At 41.4% G+C, this 13,921-nt stretch overlaps 1 protein-coding gene across 1 annotated transcript; it reads left to right on the top strand.

The window, feature by feature from the left end:
- The first annotated feature begins 557 nt into the window (after positions 1 to 557).
- LOC131226135 (sm-like protein LSM2) lies at positions 558 to 13,656 on the top strand. The gene is made up of 3 exons (XM_058221845.1): positions 558 to 707; positions 835 to 993; positions 13,383 to 13,656. The coding sequence occupies exons 1-3, from the start codon at positions 705 to 707 to the stop codon at positions 13,500 to 13,502; spliced, it is 282 nt and encodes a 93-aa protein (XP_058077828.1). The 5' UTR covers positions 558 to 704; the 3' UTR covers positions 13,503 to 13,656.
- The last annotated feature ends 265 nt before the right edge of the window (positions 13,657 to 13,921 follow it).

Below are 13,921 nucleotides of genomic sequence, written 5' to 3'. Positions count from 1 at the left end.
AAATAACCTTTTTCCATATCAATTTAGGGCTACAGCTTAAAATTGAAGCATATTCAAAGCTCAAGTGTACCACCACATAGAAACAACGGGGATAACGAAGTCTATTATTGGAAAACCTTCTCAGTACGTACAATGATATTTATTTATTATCCAACTTATTTAAGAGGTTAAATAGACATGACCGAAGAGAATGGACAAATATCAGCTTAATCGAAGACTTGTGTGGCCCAATAAACCTTCAATGGTAGGTGTTCAATTCACACTGTTTCCTATGGTGTGGTCCACTTGAGCTTCAGATATGCTTTCAATTTGAGCTCATTTACTTAAATGAGCTGTTAAAACCGATGGACGGCCTGGATAAGACACTACATCACTGTAGGACTCAAAGAGTTTCAGTGGCTTCGGTCAATTCCAATCATAAACCCTATTCTCAATTCCGACCACGAATCGAATAAGATTTTAACTGTAGACATTCAATCCCCACCGTTTCTTATAGTGTGGCCTACTTTATGGGAACCTGATGAACGGAGTGGATGTCACACGGACATTGCCGTAGGCCCACAGAATTTTATGCTGCACGGGATCTGTGGAGCAGGGCACTGCACTGTATCCCAATACTTCCCACCTTCCCTCTTCGAAGCCCACACGAGAGAGCGTAGGAAAAAAAAACTTCTTTTCTTTAGCAAAATCCAGAAAAAGAAAACATGGTATTAATTTTTTATCTTGATTTTATTTTTATTTTTTTTTCTTAAAATCCTATAATGGGTTTTCTCCATTAAATCTCTCCTTCTCATTTCCTTGTTCAATCTCTGTTTCTTATTTGGTTTTTGGCAGCTGTTCTTCTCATATTTCAAGGAGTTGGTAGGAAAGCAGGTTACAGTTGAGCTGAAGAACGACCTTGCAATCACAGGTACCCTTCATTCCGTCGATCAATACCTCAACATCAAGCTCGAAAACACCCGTGTTGTCGACGAACACAAATATCCCCACATGGTATTTCTTCCTTCTCCTTCGATTTCTTTCTTTCTCAGTTTCTCCTTCGATATTTATTTCGTTGTATTTGATGCTGTTTTCAATCTATTCTTATTTGATTTACATGGTTTTCCCTTTTTCCTGTTATTTTAGTTTTGAATATTATAGGAGCTGCTATTTACACCCTCCCCAACTGATTCACAGACCCATTGCTTTATAGATTTGGTTCTACAGTGGTTCAAAATTGTAGTGTTTTCTTACTCCAAAGTTAGAAAAAAAAATGGGTGTTTTTGTCAGTTGGGTTGGTGTCGTTATCGATTATCTTGAGAACTATTGTGTGGTGATTGTTTAGTTTGAGAACATGTATGTGTGGCACACACGTTCGAGATTTTGACCATTCGTTTGTTGGGCCCCTTTCTGGATGGTCCATAAGCCAAAAATTGCAACTGTTAGCTGGTCCAATTGGAAGAATTTTGGTACATTGTATGTAGTTTTTCAAAGGGTAATAAAAACTTTTATTGGGTTTTGCTAGCATTCCGACCTTTATGCGGACGCAAGCAATGTGCCCAAACTTTTTGAATGACACGTGGGACGCCCAATCATCAATTGGGACGATTCATTCAATAGTACTATTGGGAGTAAGCCATGATGCAAGTATCATGTTGATAAGATGATCCTAATCCTTTGAATGGGGCCAAATTTTTACAACAGTCCATTGTTTTCAAGCCATAGATCACATGGTTAGAATCATTAAACCGAAGTTGTGCGTTGAAATCATGAGTAGTACAAAGTGGAATCTATCGAATAGATGTTTCAAGATGGTGATTTGACCTATTTTGTTTCTCCGCTCAATCTTGAATGTCCATTTTTTATGCAATTGATCGGATGTTTAGGATCATTTGATTGGCATGATTTTTGGACCATGGCTTGCTCTTAGATGAATGCACAGTTTAAATCAACAATAGATCATCCCATGTGCCATTTCAAAGCTTTGGAGATGATGGTAACTTTCCCATGAAGGTGGGAACATTAGCAAAACTCATTTTTTATAGTTAGGAAAAATATCATACAACAGAGAGGGAGTTCCAATTACAAGAGAACAGAGCAAAGATCCATTTTTAGGAAGATCATATGCTACATTGTATTGCTATTTGGAAACAGGAGAATGGGAAATCAAAGTCTCTTTCAACTCTCTAATACCTGCAATTATCGTGAGAAACACCACAGAAAAGGACTGAGGGATACCGATTTTCCTTCTGTAACAGATGGATGGGCCCGAAGGCTAGAGAATAACTTAAGCCCCTGCCGAAGAGCTTGGACTTCAGGATCATTTGAATTAGTGATCCCAAAAAGACCAGTAAAGGCTTTACGAACTACAAACTGGTCGTCTTTGATGATCCCTCCAATTCTGGGCTGTCCAGGATCGCCTCTAGCACTCACATTAAAGTTCAAATTTTCACATCCCATCTGGAGGTGGAAGCCAATCTCCCATCCTTCTATCAACTTTTTTAACTGACTTTGGCATCATCCATGGCACCTCGAATAATCTGGGCAGAGAGCACCAGACTTCCTGAGTGAAGTGGTAGTGGATCAGAAGATGACTCATTGACTCCCACTCTTCCAAACATTAGTAGCACCCATTAGCAAGTTTTTTTTTTCTTTCTTAAATAGTCTATGGTTAGAAACTTAAATTCAATCAAGGCTAGCTGGCCAACAAAACCCAGCCACCCTCAGTGGGCAACTAGTCTTACAGATCATCTATGTTGGTGTGCTTTGAGATTAGTCATCCAGATAAGAACTGTTGAAATAATCAAACTGGAAACATTCCAAGAGCTTCCGACATCCGTAATCTTCTCTCTCTCCCATTAATCGGAATGAAAATCACCTCAAGAACGGATAGAAAATTGGCACATGATTCAATCTTCTCATCATTGAAGTTCCTTCAAAATTGCATTTGCACATTGTATACAAAGTGTTTCTTGGACTTTCTTGTTTCTAAGTTCTAACCACCACCCAATTGTAGTCTGGAAAAAAACATCCGATTGAGGGTTATGGGTGTGATTTTCAGGGTGCGTGGTGTGCCCCATCCCTGGTAGGCCCCGACAGATGAATTGCCTGGATCTTGTACACATGTGCCATGTTTATGGAGATTGAGTGCTTGATATATAACTTAAATAAATCAATTGATACTTCCTCTTTAGACAACTTGATCTAGAAGTCAGTTGTTGAAACACGATGGTGCAAAAGGAAAGGGTATTTGGGGTTTCTTCTTTCTTAATTTGGTTGAGGACTATGAGAACTTGCTTCTTAAAAAACATTCAGAATCAAGTCAATTCATGATTGTGATGGAAAAAGAATATGGAAAATCCAGGCTTAGGGTTTAGAACTTTCTAGAGACTGCGGTAATTGCCCTTGTGGTAGAAGGGTTTTAGCATTTTCGTCTTGATTGATGAGGATGCCGCTGGATAATAATACAGGACAACAGGTTCTCGGGCATGTGAAATTCAAAGTCTTTGGGTTTAGAGTATTTCATCCCACTCATCGGATGGGGGATCATAATTGATAGTAAGCTTTGCGAGATTTATGCCAATTTAGAGAATATTTTAGTTATCCTACTCGTTGGAAGTGAAATGTTTAGCAAATTTGGCGCTAGTAGTTCTATTGTGTCAAATAGTGGAAGAGGGATGAAGTGGGTACAGATGATGTGGTGGTTTTTTAGTGCAGTTTCTTGCTGCTTTTTCTTTGTTTCTTTCTTCGTTGTAGTGTAAACTGCCTTTGAGGCTTTGATAATTTTTTAACAAGTTCCATGATTACGCATAAAATAAAGAAAATAAAGAAAGGTAATTTTAGTTGTTCTTGAAAAGAGTAGGGAAATCAATCTCATAGTCTATGGTTCAATGCATTTTTACAATCACTCCTAAGTCACCGACTACCTCTCGGGTCTAATCTAATCTTAGTCTGTATGATGAAATGTGATACCCAAGAGACGACTTTGGAGTATCATGATGTTACCTTCAACCATTTGGTGAGGGAAGCAAAAGAAGTTGCTGATCAGTTAGTTAAAGATGGTGCTATGAGGTTTGGTTTTTGTATTGCTTGTTACTGACATCCCACTCAACAGAGTGCTTAGGCCAATTAACCCAACCAGTGGGTATTCAATAACAGTAATGATGGCTGTAATGGCCATCGCCATTACCATTACGATATGGCCGTTACAACCTCTTTAAAAAATAGAATCAGCCCCGTAACAGCCATTACGGTCCATTTTTTCCGCAGTGCACAGCAGTTCCCACCGTTACCATCATGTAACCATTTTTTTAATACCTTAACCACAATTAACGAGGGTCCTACACCAATTTAGGACAACTTGCAGAATTTGCCCACCCTACCTAAGCCTAGCCTAGATTCGAACCCAAAACCTCAAAAAAACCCCTTCTCAACCTAGGGAATCATGCCCAGACTAATCCAGGATGTGCCTTGCTAAGGTTGGGGTCCACATTGATAGCAAAATCAATGCATATTCGAAGTCCCTATCACGCCTTTGCAGGAGTACATCTTGGATCCCCCTTTTTAATGAAAGCACCCTTAACGTGGAAAAATTCTTTCCACATCCATGACTAAAATGTAGAACTTTTAACAGCCCTGGCTTGGGCTCTAATACCTCAGGCTTCCCAAACCCAATTTCCTTGACCCATGAGTCTGTTTTCTAACCAATCAATTTGACTTTCCAATTGGTCTAGTTTCAACTCAATCTGACCTACGATCACCAACTTCTGATAAAAAATCCAAATAATCGCGAGACTGGTTGGCTGTTGCAGAACAGAAAATTGCCCAACTTGCGGACCTTATCTTATGTAGGGGCATTTTCACATTGGGCTCGAGTGGGGTGGCCTGTGGGATGTAGGGGCAAACTCGGGGTGGGCGCCCCGTGTGAGGTGGGTGGCTCATGTGAAGTGGGGCTCACGAGGGGGGTTTGACCGAGGTCCTAACCCATGGGATGTGTGGCCTGGGCTATGAGATAAAGGGATTGATTCGCTATGCTCTATCAATTCGAGCGTTTAGAGCAAGTGGTTACTCGTCCTGCATCACTATCCTTAACCCTTAGTTAACCTATTGAATTAGCTTTCTAACAAGCTATAGATCACCTAAATCCGACACCTAAGCATTGAGATCCACTCGAAAAACTGAGAGATGCACAGAGTGGATTGTGTGCAGGAGACAATTTATGAAATTATCATCTCTTCCTTGCATGGAAATCAAAAACACAAATCCCAAGTTCCTTTTACCCTTTTTTTTTTTTAAAAAAAACAAAAATATCCCTAGGAGCCTTAGTTTGACCCAACCCATCATCTTTTTAATAAATTGCCCCCTTAACTACCTTAGTGAAATCCCCACTCTACCCCTCCCCAAGCTCTATGATTCTTTAAATGTTTTCATCTAACCATTCAATTCCCAACCCTCTAGAATCCTTGCAACATCTTCTCGTAAACCAATTACCCCTCAATTCTTTACAATTTACCCTCTAACCACCGAATCAACAACATAACTAGCCACTTATCACCCATCCGACAACTTGTTACCATTTGGGTCACCCATCCAATACCTTGCTACCCTTTAGTTCCTAGTGGAGTTTCCATTTTTTCAACAAAGTAACAAGATCTACCCAGGTGTTGTAGAGCCACACAATTTTGGCGTCACCACTAGCCAATTCAAATTACATTTCAAGGATGGCTATAGAGCCCCTTGTTTTGGACCCTTAAAATTAAGAGAGTGCTAATTCTCTCGATTTAGGGGATTTGACTCCAATTGATACTTGAAACCAAAGCTTCGGTAGGCACCTTGATTATGGAGTTAGCAAGGTTAGGCACCCTATTCATCTGTAAATATGGTCTCTTCTCTTTGGGAGTGTTTGATTTTTCATTTCCTGGTGTAAATACTTGTAAATGGATAATGATTATTTACATCCATAATTACAACAGCATTCCCCATGCGATGTTGACAGGCTAGCTTTTTGAACTCCAAAATCGAGGCAAAAAAGGTAAAAACTATGGGGCCCACCGTGATGCATGTGGCTTATCCACACTGTCCATCCATTCGACCAACTCATTTTAGGGCATGAACCGAAAAATGAGGTAGATCCAAAGCTCAAGTGGACTAGACCACAGGAAACATTCCACCATTGAAAATTGTTTCTGTCCACAGGGCCCACATTGATTTTTTTTTTTTTTTTTTAAAATCATTTAACCATTCATAAGGCCACATAGACATGGATAAAGGGACAACACCTATATCAGCTTGATCTAAAGCTTCAGGGGCCCTCCACAAATTTTCAACGGTTGGCATTCAATTCCCACTATTTCCTGTGGTGTGGTGCTTCAGATCTGCCCCATTTTTCAGCTCATGCCCTAAAATGTCCCGATGAAACGGATGAACGGCATGGATAAGTCACATACATCTAGGTGGGGCTCATAAATTTAAATAAGCCCTTTCTATATTGATTTTCAAGGAGGAAATACCACTGATTACCCTCTCTTGGCAAGCAGGCATTAGAAATCATAATTGCTTATTTAAGTGTATTTGCAAGGTGATTTGAAAAATCAAACACCCCCTTAGGGCCTGTTTGATTTTACAAATCCAATGTAAATGCTCTGTGAATAAGTAATTATTACTCTTCCACCTTGTTTGAAAATGCACTTGTATTTCTGTTTCGATAACCAGTCCAAAAAGACTAGTTTAAATTTGTGGGCCCCACCGTGATATATATGATGTATCTGCGCCGTCCATCCGTTTTAGTGTAACATTTTGAGGCATGAGCCAAAAAATGAGGCAGATCCAATACTCGAGTGGCTCGCACCAAAGGAAACAGTGGCCCCAAGAAGTTTTTAAAGGTAGATGTTTGATTCCCTAAATCCTGTGGTGTGGTCCACTTGAGCTTTAGATCTGCCTCATCTTTTTGGTCATGCCCTAAATTCAGCTGGGATAACGAATGTACAGTGTGGATAAGCCACATACATCACGGTGGGCCCCACATATATTTGACAGCATCCTCGGTTTTAGCGCTAAAAAAAGCGTCAAGTCAATCATTGGTATCACTGCTGTAATTACTCAAGGAAATAATTATTACCCATTCGCAATGTATTTACTGGGGGTTTGGAAAATCAAACATGCCCTTAGGAGAAGTGAAATTCCAAACTTTGGAATTTCTTCAAAAAAGAAAATATAAAATTTGAGAATTTAGTGGGAAGGAAAAGAAGCTAGAGATGGTGTATAGGGAGTGTGGAGAAGGTGCTGAAACATCTTCCTCGGGTCTCTTGAATGCCTCAATCTTCAAATTGGGTGGACTTGACTTCTATTTTGGGTCTCCTTGAATTTTTGCTCAATTCTTGTTGAAAGAGTAGAGCTATACTTCGTGGCCTTGGGGGAGAAGGGATTCCCTAGCTCAAAGTCTCCTTCTCCATAACTTTTGCAGATTTTTTTTCTACACAGGAAATTTCTCCACGGGAGTCTCTCACACTTATAATTTCAAGAGGGAAGACCCCTCTCTTGGAGAAAGGGGCCTCTTTTATAGAAGAGAGTAATAGTAGAATTGTAGTTTTAATGCAGGGGCATTTTCACACTGGGCTCGAGTTGGCTCAAGTGGGGTCGCCTGTGAGATGCAGGGGCACACTCGGGGTGGGTGTCCCATGTGATTTGGGACCCACGGGGGAGGTCTCGTGTTCGAGACTCCTTACTGGGGGTGATTAATGGGCATTTCACATCGGGCTCGAGCGGGGTAGCCTGTGGGATGCGGGGACACACTTGAGGTGGGTGACTCATGTGATTTGGAGCCCACGAAGGGGGTTCGGCCGAGGTCCTAAACCTATGAGATGTGGGACCTGGGCTATGAGATAAATGGATTAATTCGCCATATTCTAACAGTTCGAGCTTTTAGAGCAAGTGGTTAATTGTCCTGCATCAAGTTGGTATTAGAGTGGGAGGTCTTGTGTTCGAGACTCCTCACTGGGGGTGATTAATGCAGGGGCATTTTCACACTGGGCTTGAGTGGGGCACACTCGGGGTGGGTGGGGTCCACGGGGGAGGTCTCATGTTTGAGACTCCTCACCAGGGGTGATTAATGCGCATTTCACACCGGGCTCAAGTAGGGTAGCTCGTGGGATGCGGGGACACACTCGGGGTGGGGCGGCCCATGTGATTTGGGGCCCATGAAGAGGGTTTGGCCGAGGTCCTAAACCCATGAGATGTGGAGCCTGGGCTATGAGATAAAGGGATTAATTCGCCATACTCTAACAATTCAAGCTTTTAGAGCAAGTGGTTAATTGTCCTGCATCAAGTTTGGTATAAGAGGATGGGTTATCTAACAGGTAGCAAGGTATTAGATGCGTAATAAGATGGGTGGCAATATGGGTGATCTAAAGCATAGAAAAAGAAAGAAGAAGAAGGTGGATTCCCTTCCCATGTTCTTGAAGTTGGCTCTAATCTTTGCTTGAGTTGCTCGCAGATCGCCATCTTTGGAGGATTCTGTTTTTCTGTGCTTGAGTCACTCATCAGATTTGGAGCCCTTACACAGTTGAATGTAGACATCAATGGTTGCTCCAATAAGATGTTTAGGATGTGCGCACATTGAACGTACTTCTGATGACATTTATGATGTCCTCTTGGCCGTCAAGGTTTAATGTATTGTCCGAAACTAGCACGTATCGCCTGATATGTACTAGTATCGCCTATGAACGATACTGCTGTGTTGGTCTTGTATTGGCCCGAAACAGCCTGATACAGGGCAATACATACAATATCGGTGGTGAACGATACATTATGTAATTTCAAATCTTGGTGGCCGTTGTCATTGATGGTTGGGATGATCTCTGTGTTCCTTGTTGAAGATGGGTTCTTTGTTGAGATCTAGAGCATCACCATAGTTATCAGGCAGATCTTCAAGATTGAAGACTTATCTATTCATGGTTTGATGAATGGCTTAGATGGACCTGATGGTGAGGGGCAATGGATGATGATGGTATTGATAGCAAGTGGTGGTGGATGATGACAATGAGATGATGGAAGAATGAAGGCCAGATGGGTAGCTGGATCGGTCACATTAGGCATCACTCTTCTTTGATTCCTCTTGATGAAGACCGTTCATTTCGTTGAAGTGACACATACAGGCTGCTGTGATGATTACAAAAATTGACAACAACCCCAATGTTTTGCTTTGGTCTTTCCTGTGTTTCCTTGATACTTCACACCCATGTCTTGCGTCAATCTTTCCTGTTCTTTTAGGAATTCGAAGATGATATGGAAGTCCTCACTGTCATAGCTGCTGGAGGACACTCATTAACTCCCCCACGCTTTCCAACATCTCTCTAGTCCAATCTTTCTCATTCCCCTTTCTGTATTGCCTTGACCTTTGTTGGCTTTGCTCATGCTACTAGCACATCAAAACTCTTTTCCTTCCTCCACCTGATCAACCCAACACTTCCACTCATCCCTTCCAAAGAGTCATCGCTAGATTTTGGACTCTCATCAAGATGGCCAACAACAGAAGTAGGCTGGAATTTTCTATGGTTTCCTCCCTACAAGGAATTTGGAATGTCTCCATTCAAGCTTCCTTCATCCCAAAATTATGGTCCTGAACGATGCTTCTCTAGTCTACCTATCTTCACTATCCCCCAGCTCTCTCACTAAGGGCTTGTATTTGGAATGCGTTGGAAGCTGAATCACAATTACATTGGAATCACGGTGATTCCGAATTCTCAGTTGTGTTTGGCAGCTTGTAATTGGAATGCACTAGAATCTAAAATTCTTGTTTGGATGCCTGTAATTGGAATGCGTTGGAATTCTTTAATATATTCACAGGAACTTGAATTTGATTAACTAAATCAGCTTTAATATCCCGAATTAGTGTACATATGTGATATGTGATAGAATGATTGTAATAAGTCCATTGCAATATATACTTTGACCAAAAACAACGAAATTCTGATCCTTGGGTGAGCCACAAACGTGCAACTCAGTGATGTTTTCTATCTGTCCATTTGGATGGCCAAGTTTGGACAGTTCAGATTATTCTACTGATGTGATTTTAGTGTTGCAGCCAATAATTGGATTGTTTTGGGGTATTATCAGCATGCCGCATGTACAACGGATTAGTAGCCTAGCGACTCCTTTATTAAACATGTGACTCTCCGGCCTTTAGAAAGGGAGCTAAGAAAGCATTTAACTCCAATTACACCCAAATCATAGCAGAAAGGTGAGATTTCAAAACACACCAAAACTATGTATTTCAATTTACCTCTAAAAACGATGGTACCAAAAGCAAAAAGCAGCCATGAGGAATCCATTTACCCCCAAATAGCTCCAAAACTGAGCTGCCAAACAACCTGTAAGTTTCTAACTTACACCCACTTGTGACATCCATGCTTATCACCATCCATCTTTGTGTGAAACTGGCAAACCAATTCATTCTTCTATCGGGATGCTTGATCTCAGAAGAGTACCCTCCCCATGGTCGCTAAAGCTCTTAAATGCTCTTTTATTTTAGTTGCTGGATGAAACTACCCTTGGGAGTACTTAGAAATCCCCTCTCTAACTCACTCGACTTGGCTTGATGTAGTTTACAGATGGAAATTGCCAATGTATCCTCACATCATTATCATCGTGGAACTAGGATAATTAGGTCAACTGTCTCCCAACCCCCCATGTGCCATGTGCCGCATCATGTAGGCAAGACACAACTTCCCCATCCTGACCACTCCACTCCTTCCTCATTAGTTGCCCCTCCTCCCCCTACCACATTACTGTCCTCTGCCTTGCAAGGTGCTCTATTGTTTCTTCTAGTCTTTATTGTAGCATACCTCATCACCTCTTGCACTTAATATCAGACTCTCCTTCCCCATGACAGAGTGCAGAAGATGAATGCATTGTATTGCTCCACTCCTAGTCCTATCCACAACCACCTTCTTTGTAATGAACTCTGGCTTTCTACACCACAACTGTAATCTTGCGAACACAACAATATCTAGATTCACATACCTTTCATCGACGACCATCTTCATCCCCTAGCAAGACCCCACAACCCATAACACCTCTGAGCATCAGACATGAAGCAGGATCCAATACAACCTCACCCATAGTGGTTTGCAGCCTCATATGGCAAAGTCTTTCTATTGAAATAGATTGATGATAGAATTATCTGAGATGAAGCATCCTCCTAGTAGAACCTTTCTCAATTATTCATTGCGACCCCATCTCAGTCCTAATTCTGGTTAAGGCTCTTGATTCTGAGTTTAATGTTGGCTTCCCACATTTGTACCATCCACTTCAAGATTTCATCAGCTGAAGCTCTTTTTTCAACCATTCAGATCAATTGCTTTCCAACCTATGGCTTACCTCTCAGCTATTGACTTCTCAACTCTCTCTCCATCTTCTGCCTTTCCGCATCTTTGACCCAATGAACCTTTTCCCCCAAACCCTCTTTACCAACCACCTGAGCTAACACAAATCCCTTTGCCCGCACACCCGCTCCAGGTTCCTAGTTGTTTATACTTCATAACTTTTTAAAATAGACGCTTTATCCCCCACTCCTGCACCTAATCTTTTGCCGCTTCGCGTCATGCTTCTTGTGTAACCATAGACCATACTTGATAAGAATGTTGTATGTCTGCTTCACCTAGTAAGTCAACCTGCTACACCTACTGGAAGTCAACCAAATAGTACCTATTTGAACATTAGCCAAGCATGATTTGGTGGACTAGTGCCCAAGACATTGAAAAACAACAAAAAGAGAAAAACAACAAAAAGAAGAAAAATGAAAAAGAAAGTGATGGTATACCCTTATTCTAATTTTTTCCTTAAAGGATCCATTCCACTTCAATTAATCAAATCCCATTCAAATCTTCTGTTTTGATCCCCAAAACAGGCATAGATATAGTATAGAATGAAGTATCTAATCCTCCTTCATGGTTGAAATGGAGAAAGAAGTGGAAATAACAAGAGAAGAAGCCTGCATCAGCTCCTCCCTCCCACTTGTATATCAGAATTGTAACTCCTTCACCACATGTTCCGGCAGAAAATTGTCAGAATTTCCGCTGTCCACTATACTGTTAGACATCTCTCCTTGCACTGAGTATTCAAGCATTGGCTGATTTTTTTTGTTTGACGTTACAGCTATAAAAGCTAGGGGTTATGGCATGTGCAACACACGTGGAGAGAGTAGGGCAAGAAAACAGAGAGATTGAGGGAAAGGGTGCGGTTACACACAGAGAGAAGGATTTCAACGTGGGCTACCCATATACGCTTTTCATGTGCTAGGACCCACTCAAGCTTTCGATCTGCCTCACTTTTGGGCCCACATCCTAACATGAGCCTGCACAACAGATGTATGGTGTGGACGTTGCAGATTCATCACTGTGCAGCCCACAGAGCCTTTATCATATGTGCTTCCTAATGCTATGCCTTCTGTGTGACTACACGCTAGAAGAGAAGTGTGGGCTACTCCCAAGAAGAATTGAAAGGACAACTGCCCTCTGGTTGAAAGGCTACATGAAAGAAAAACTGAAGTTTGTTTTCCCTCCCCACGACTAATTGTAGGGGCAAAAATCTCCAAAAGCTGCTTCATATATATATATATATATATATATATAGCTAAGATCCTTAATGTGAAAAATAGATTATCAATGGTAAGGCCCTGTAGCCTTTCAAAAATGTCGCCCATGACTATATTCATGCCAGAACTGATCTTTTCTAGGATGGGGTGCTAATGTGAACCCTTTGCTAACGTTATGATTATGCGTAGTCTACAAAAAGCTTGAATGACCATTCGTTGCTCCTGCTCTTGTATTCCTTCACATCTATTCATTGGGCCCATCATTTAAGTAGTGGTATTGGCATGCGATTCGCCTGGGAACCTAAACCGATTGCTCCAACTTGTATCTTACTTGGTCACGTATCGATGTGGGGACCCGTTTAGTTTCAGACCAAAACCATAAGACCTGGATGATTCTGAATCGTACCAGACGATTTTTAAAACCATGGTCCATATCGTTTTCTCTTACTATATTATTGTGTAGATCCCTTCATTGGGTCCAGGTTATCCCACATATGATCAGCAGTGACCTTTGGATGGGGGTCTGCTACGGGTTGCACATGGCCCTTGATCATTTGCATCTTTGATTAATGGCCCACTAAAATCTGGTCACCATCCATTTTACAAGCCCTTAATCGGATGGATGTGATCTCATCCAATCAAAGCTAATTTTGAGGCGGCACCCTCCTACCCAAGGGTCCAACATGATCACAGGTGGGCCCAACTGAGCCCCCACTTGAATTTGCACCATATTACAGTAAGAAGAAATCTTACCTTTGTGAATACGAAGATTGATTTGATTTTTTTTTCCTGTTCATTGCTCCAATTGCAGATGTCAGTAAGGAACTGTTTCATCAGGGGGTCAGTAGTAAGGTATGTTCAGCTTCCCCCAGATGGCGTCGACATCGATATTCTTCATGATGCTACACGGAGAGAAGCTCGTGGTGGTTGATGTCCCATCGTCGCCCTTTTTCACCTTCCAAAAGAGAAGAAAAAGAAAGAAAAATCTCTGCCTTTGGATTCTTTTGTTGTATGAATGGTTAGATGACCATCTTTATCTATCATGGTTCTTCATTGTGGCTTTTGTGGCCCATTTCATACTGAAATTTGTGAAAGAATCTAGATTCGCCCATTTCAAACTGAAATTTGTGAAAGAATCTAGATCATTGATTTTCTACTCGAATCATTCGGTCAGTGAAAGCTCCATTCATTACTGATTGGATCGCTTTAGGATTTGTGCTCCACTGTAATGGGCCTCGAACCAAAAGACCGAACATGTCTTGAGGTCCCAACAATTTATCCTGATCCTTCAATCAAGGAATCCATGATGCTGAATGTCGTATGTCGGCAACTTGATTCAACCATCTATTT

Source organism: Magnolia sinica, chromosome 14, assembly GCF_029962835.1.
Source record: "Magnolia sinica isolate HGM2019 chromosome 14, MsV1, whole genome shotgun sequence".
Classification (NCBI taxonomy): domain Eukaryota; kingdom Viridiplantae; phylum Streptophyta; class Magnoliopsida; order Magnoliales; family Magnoliaceae; genus Magnolia; species Magnolia sinica.
The sequence above is the reverse complement of the archived record's forward strand: the minus strand, read 5'-3'. Positions and strand labels throughout refer to the sequence as shown.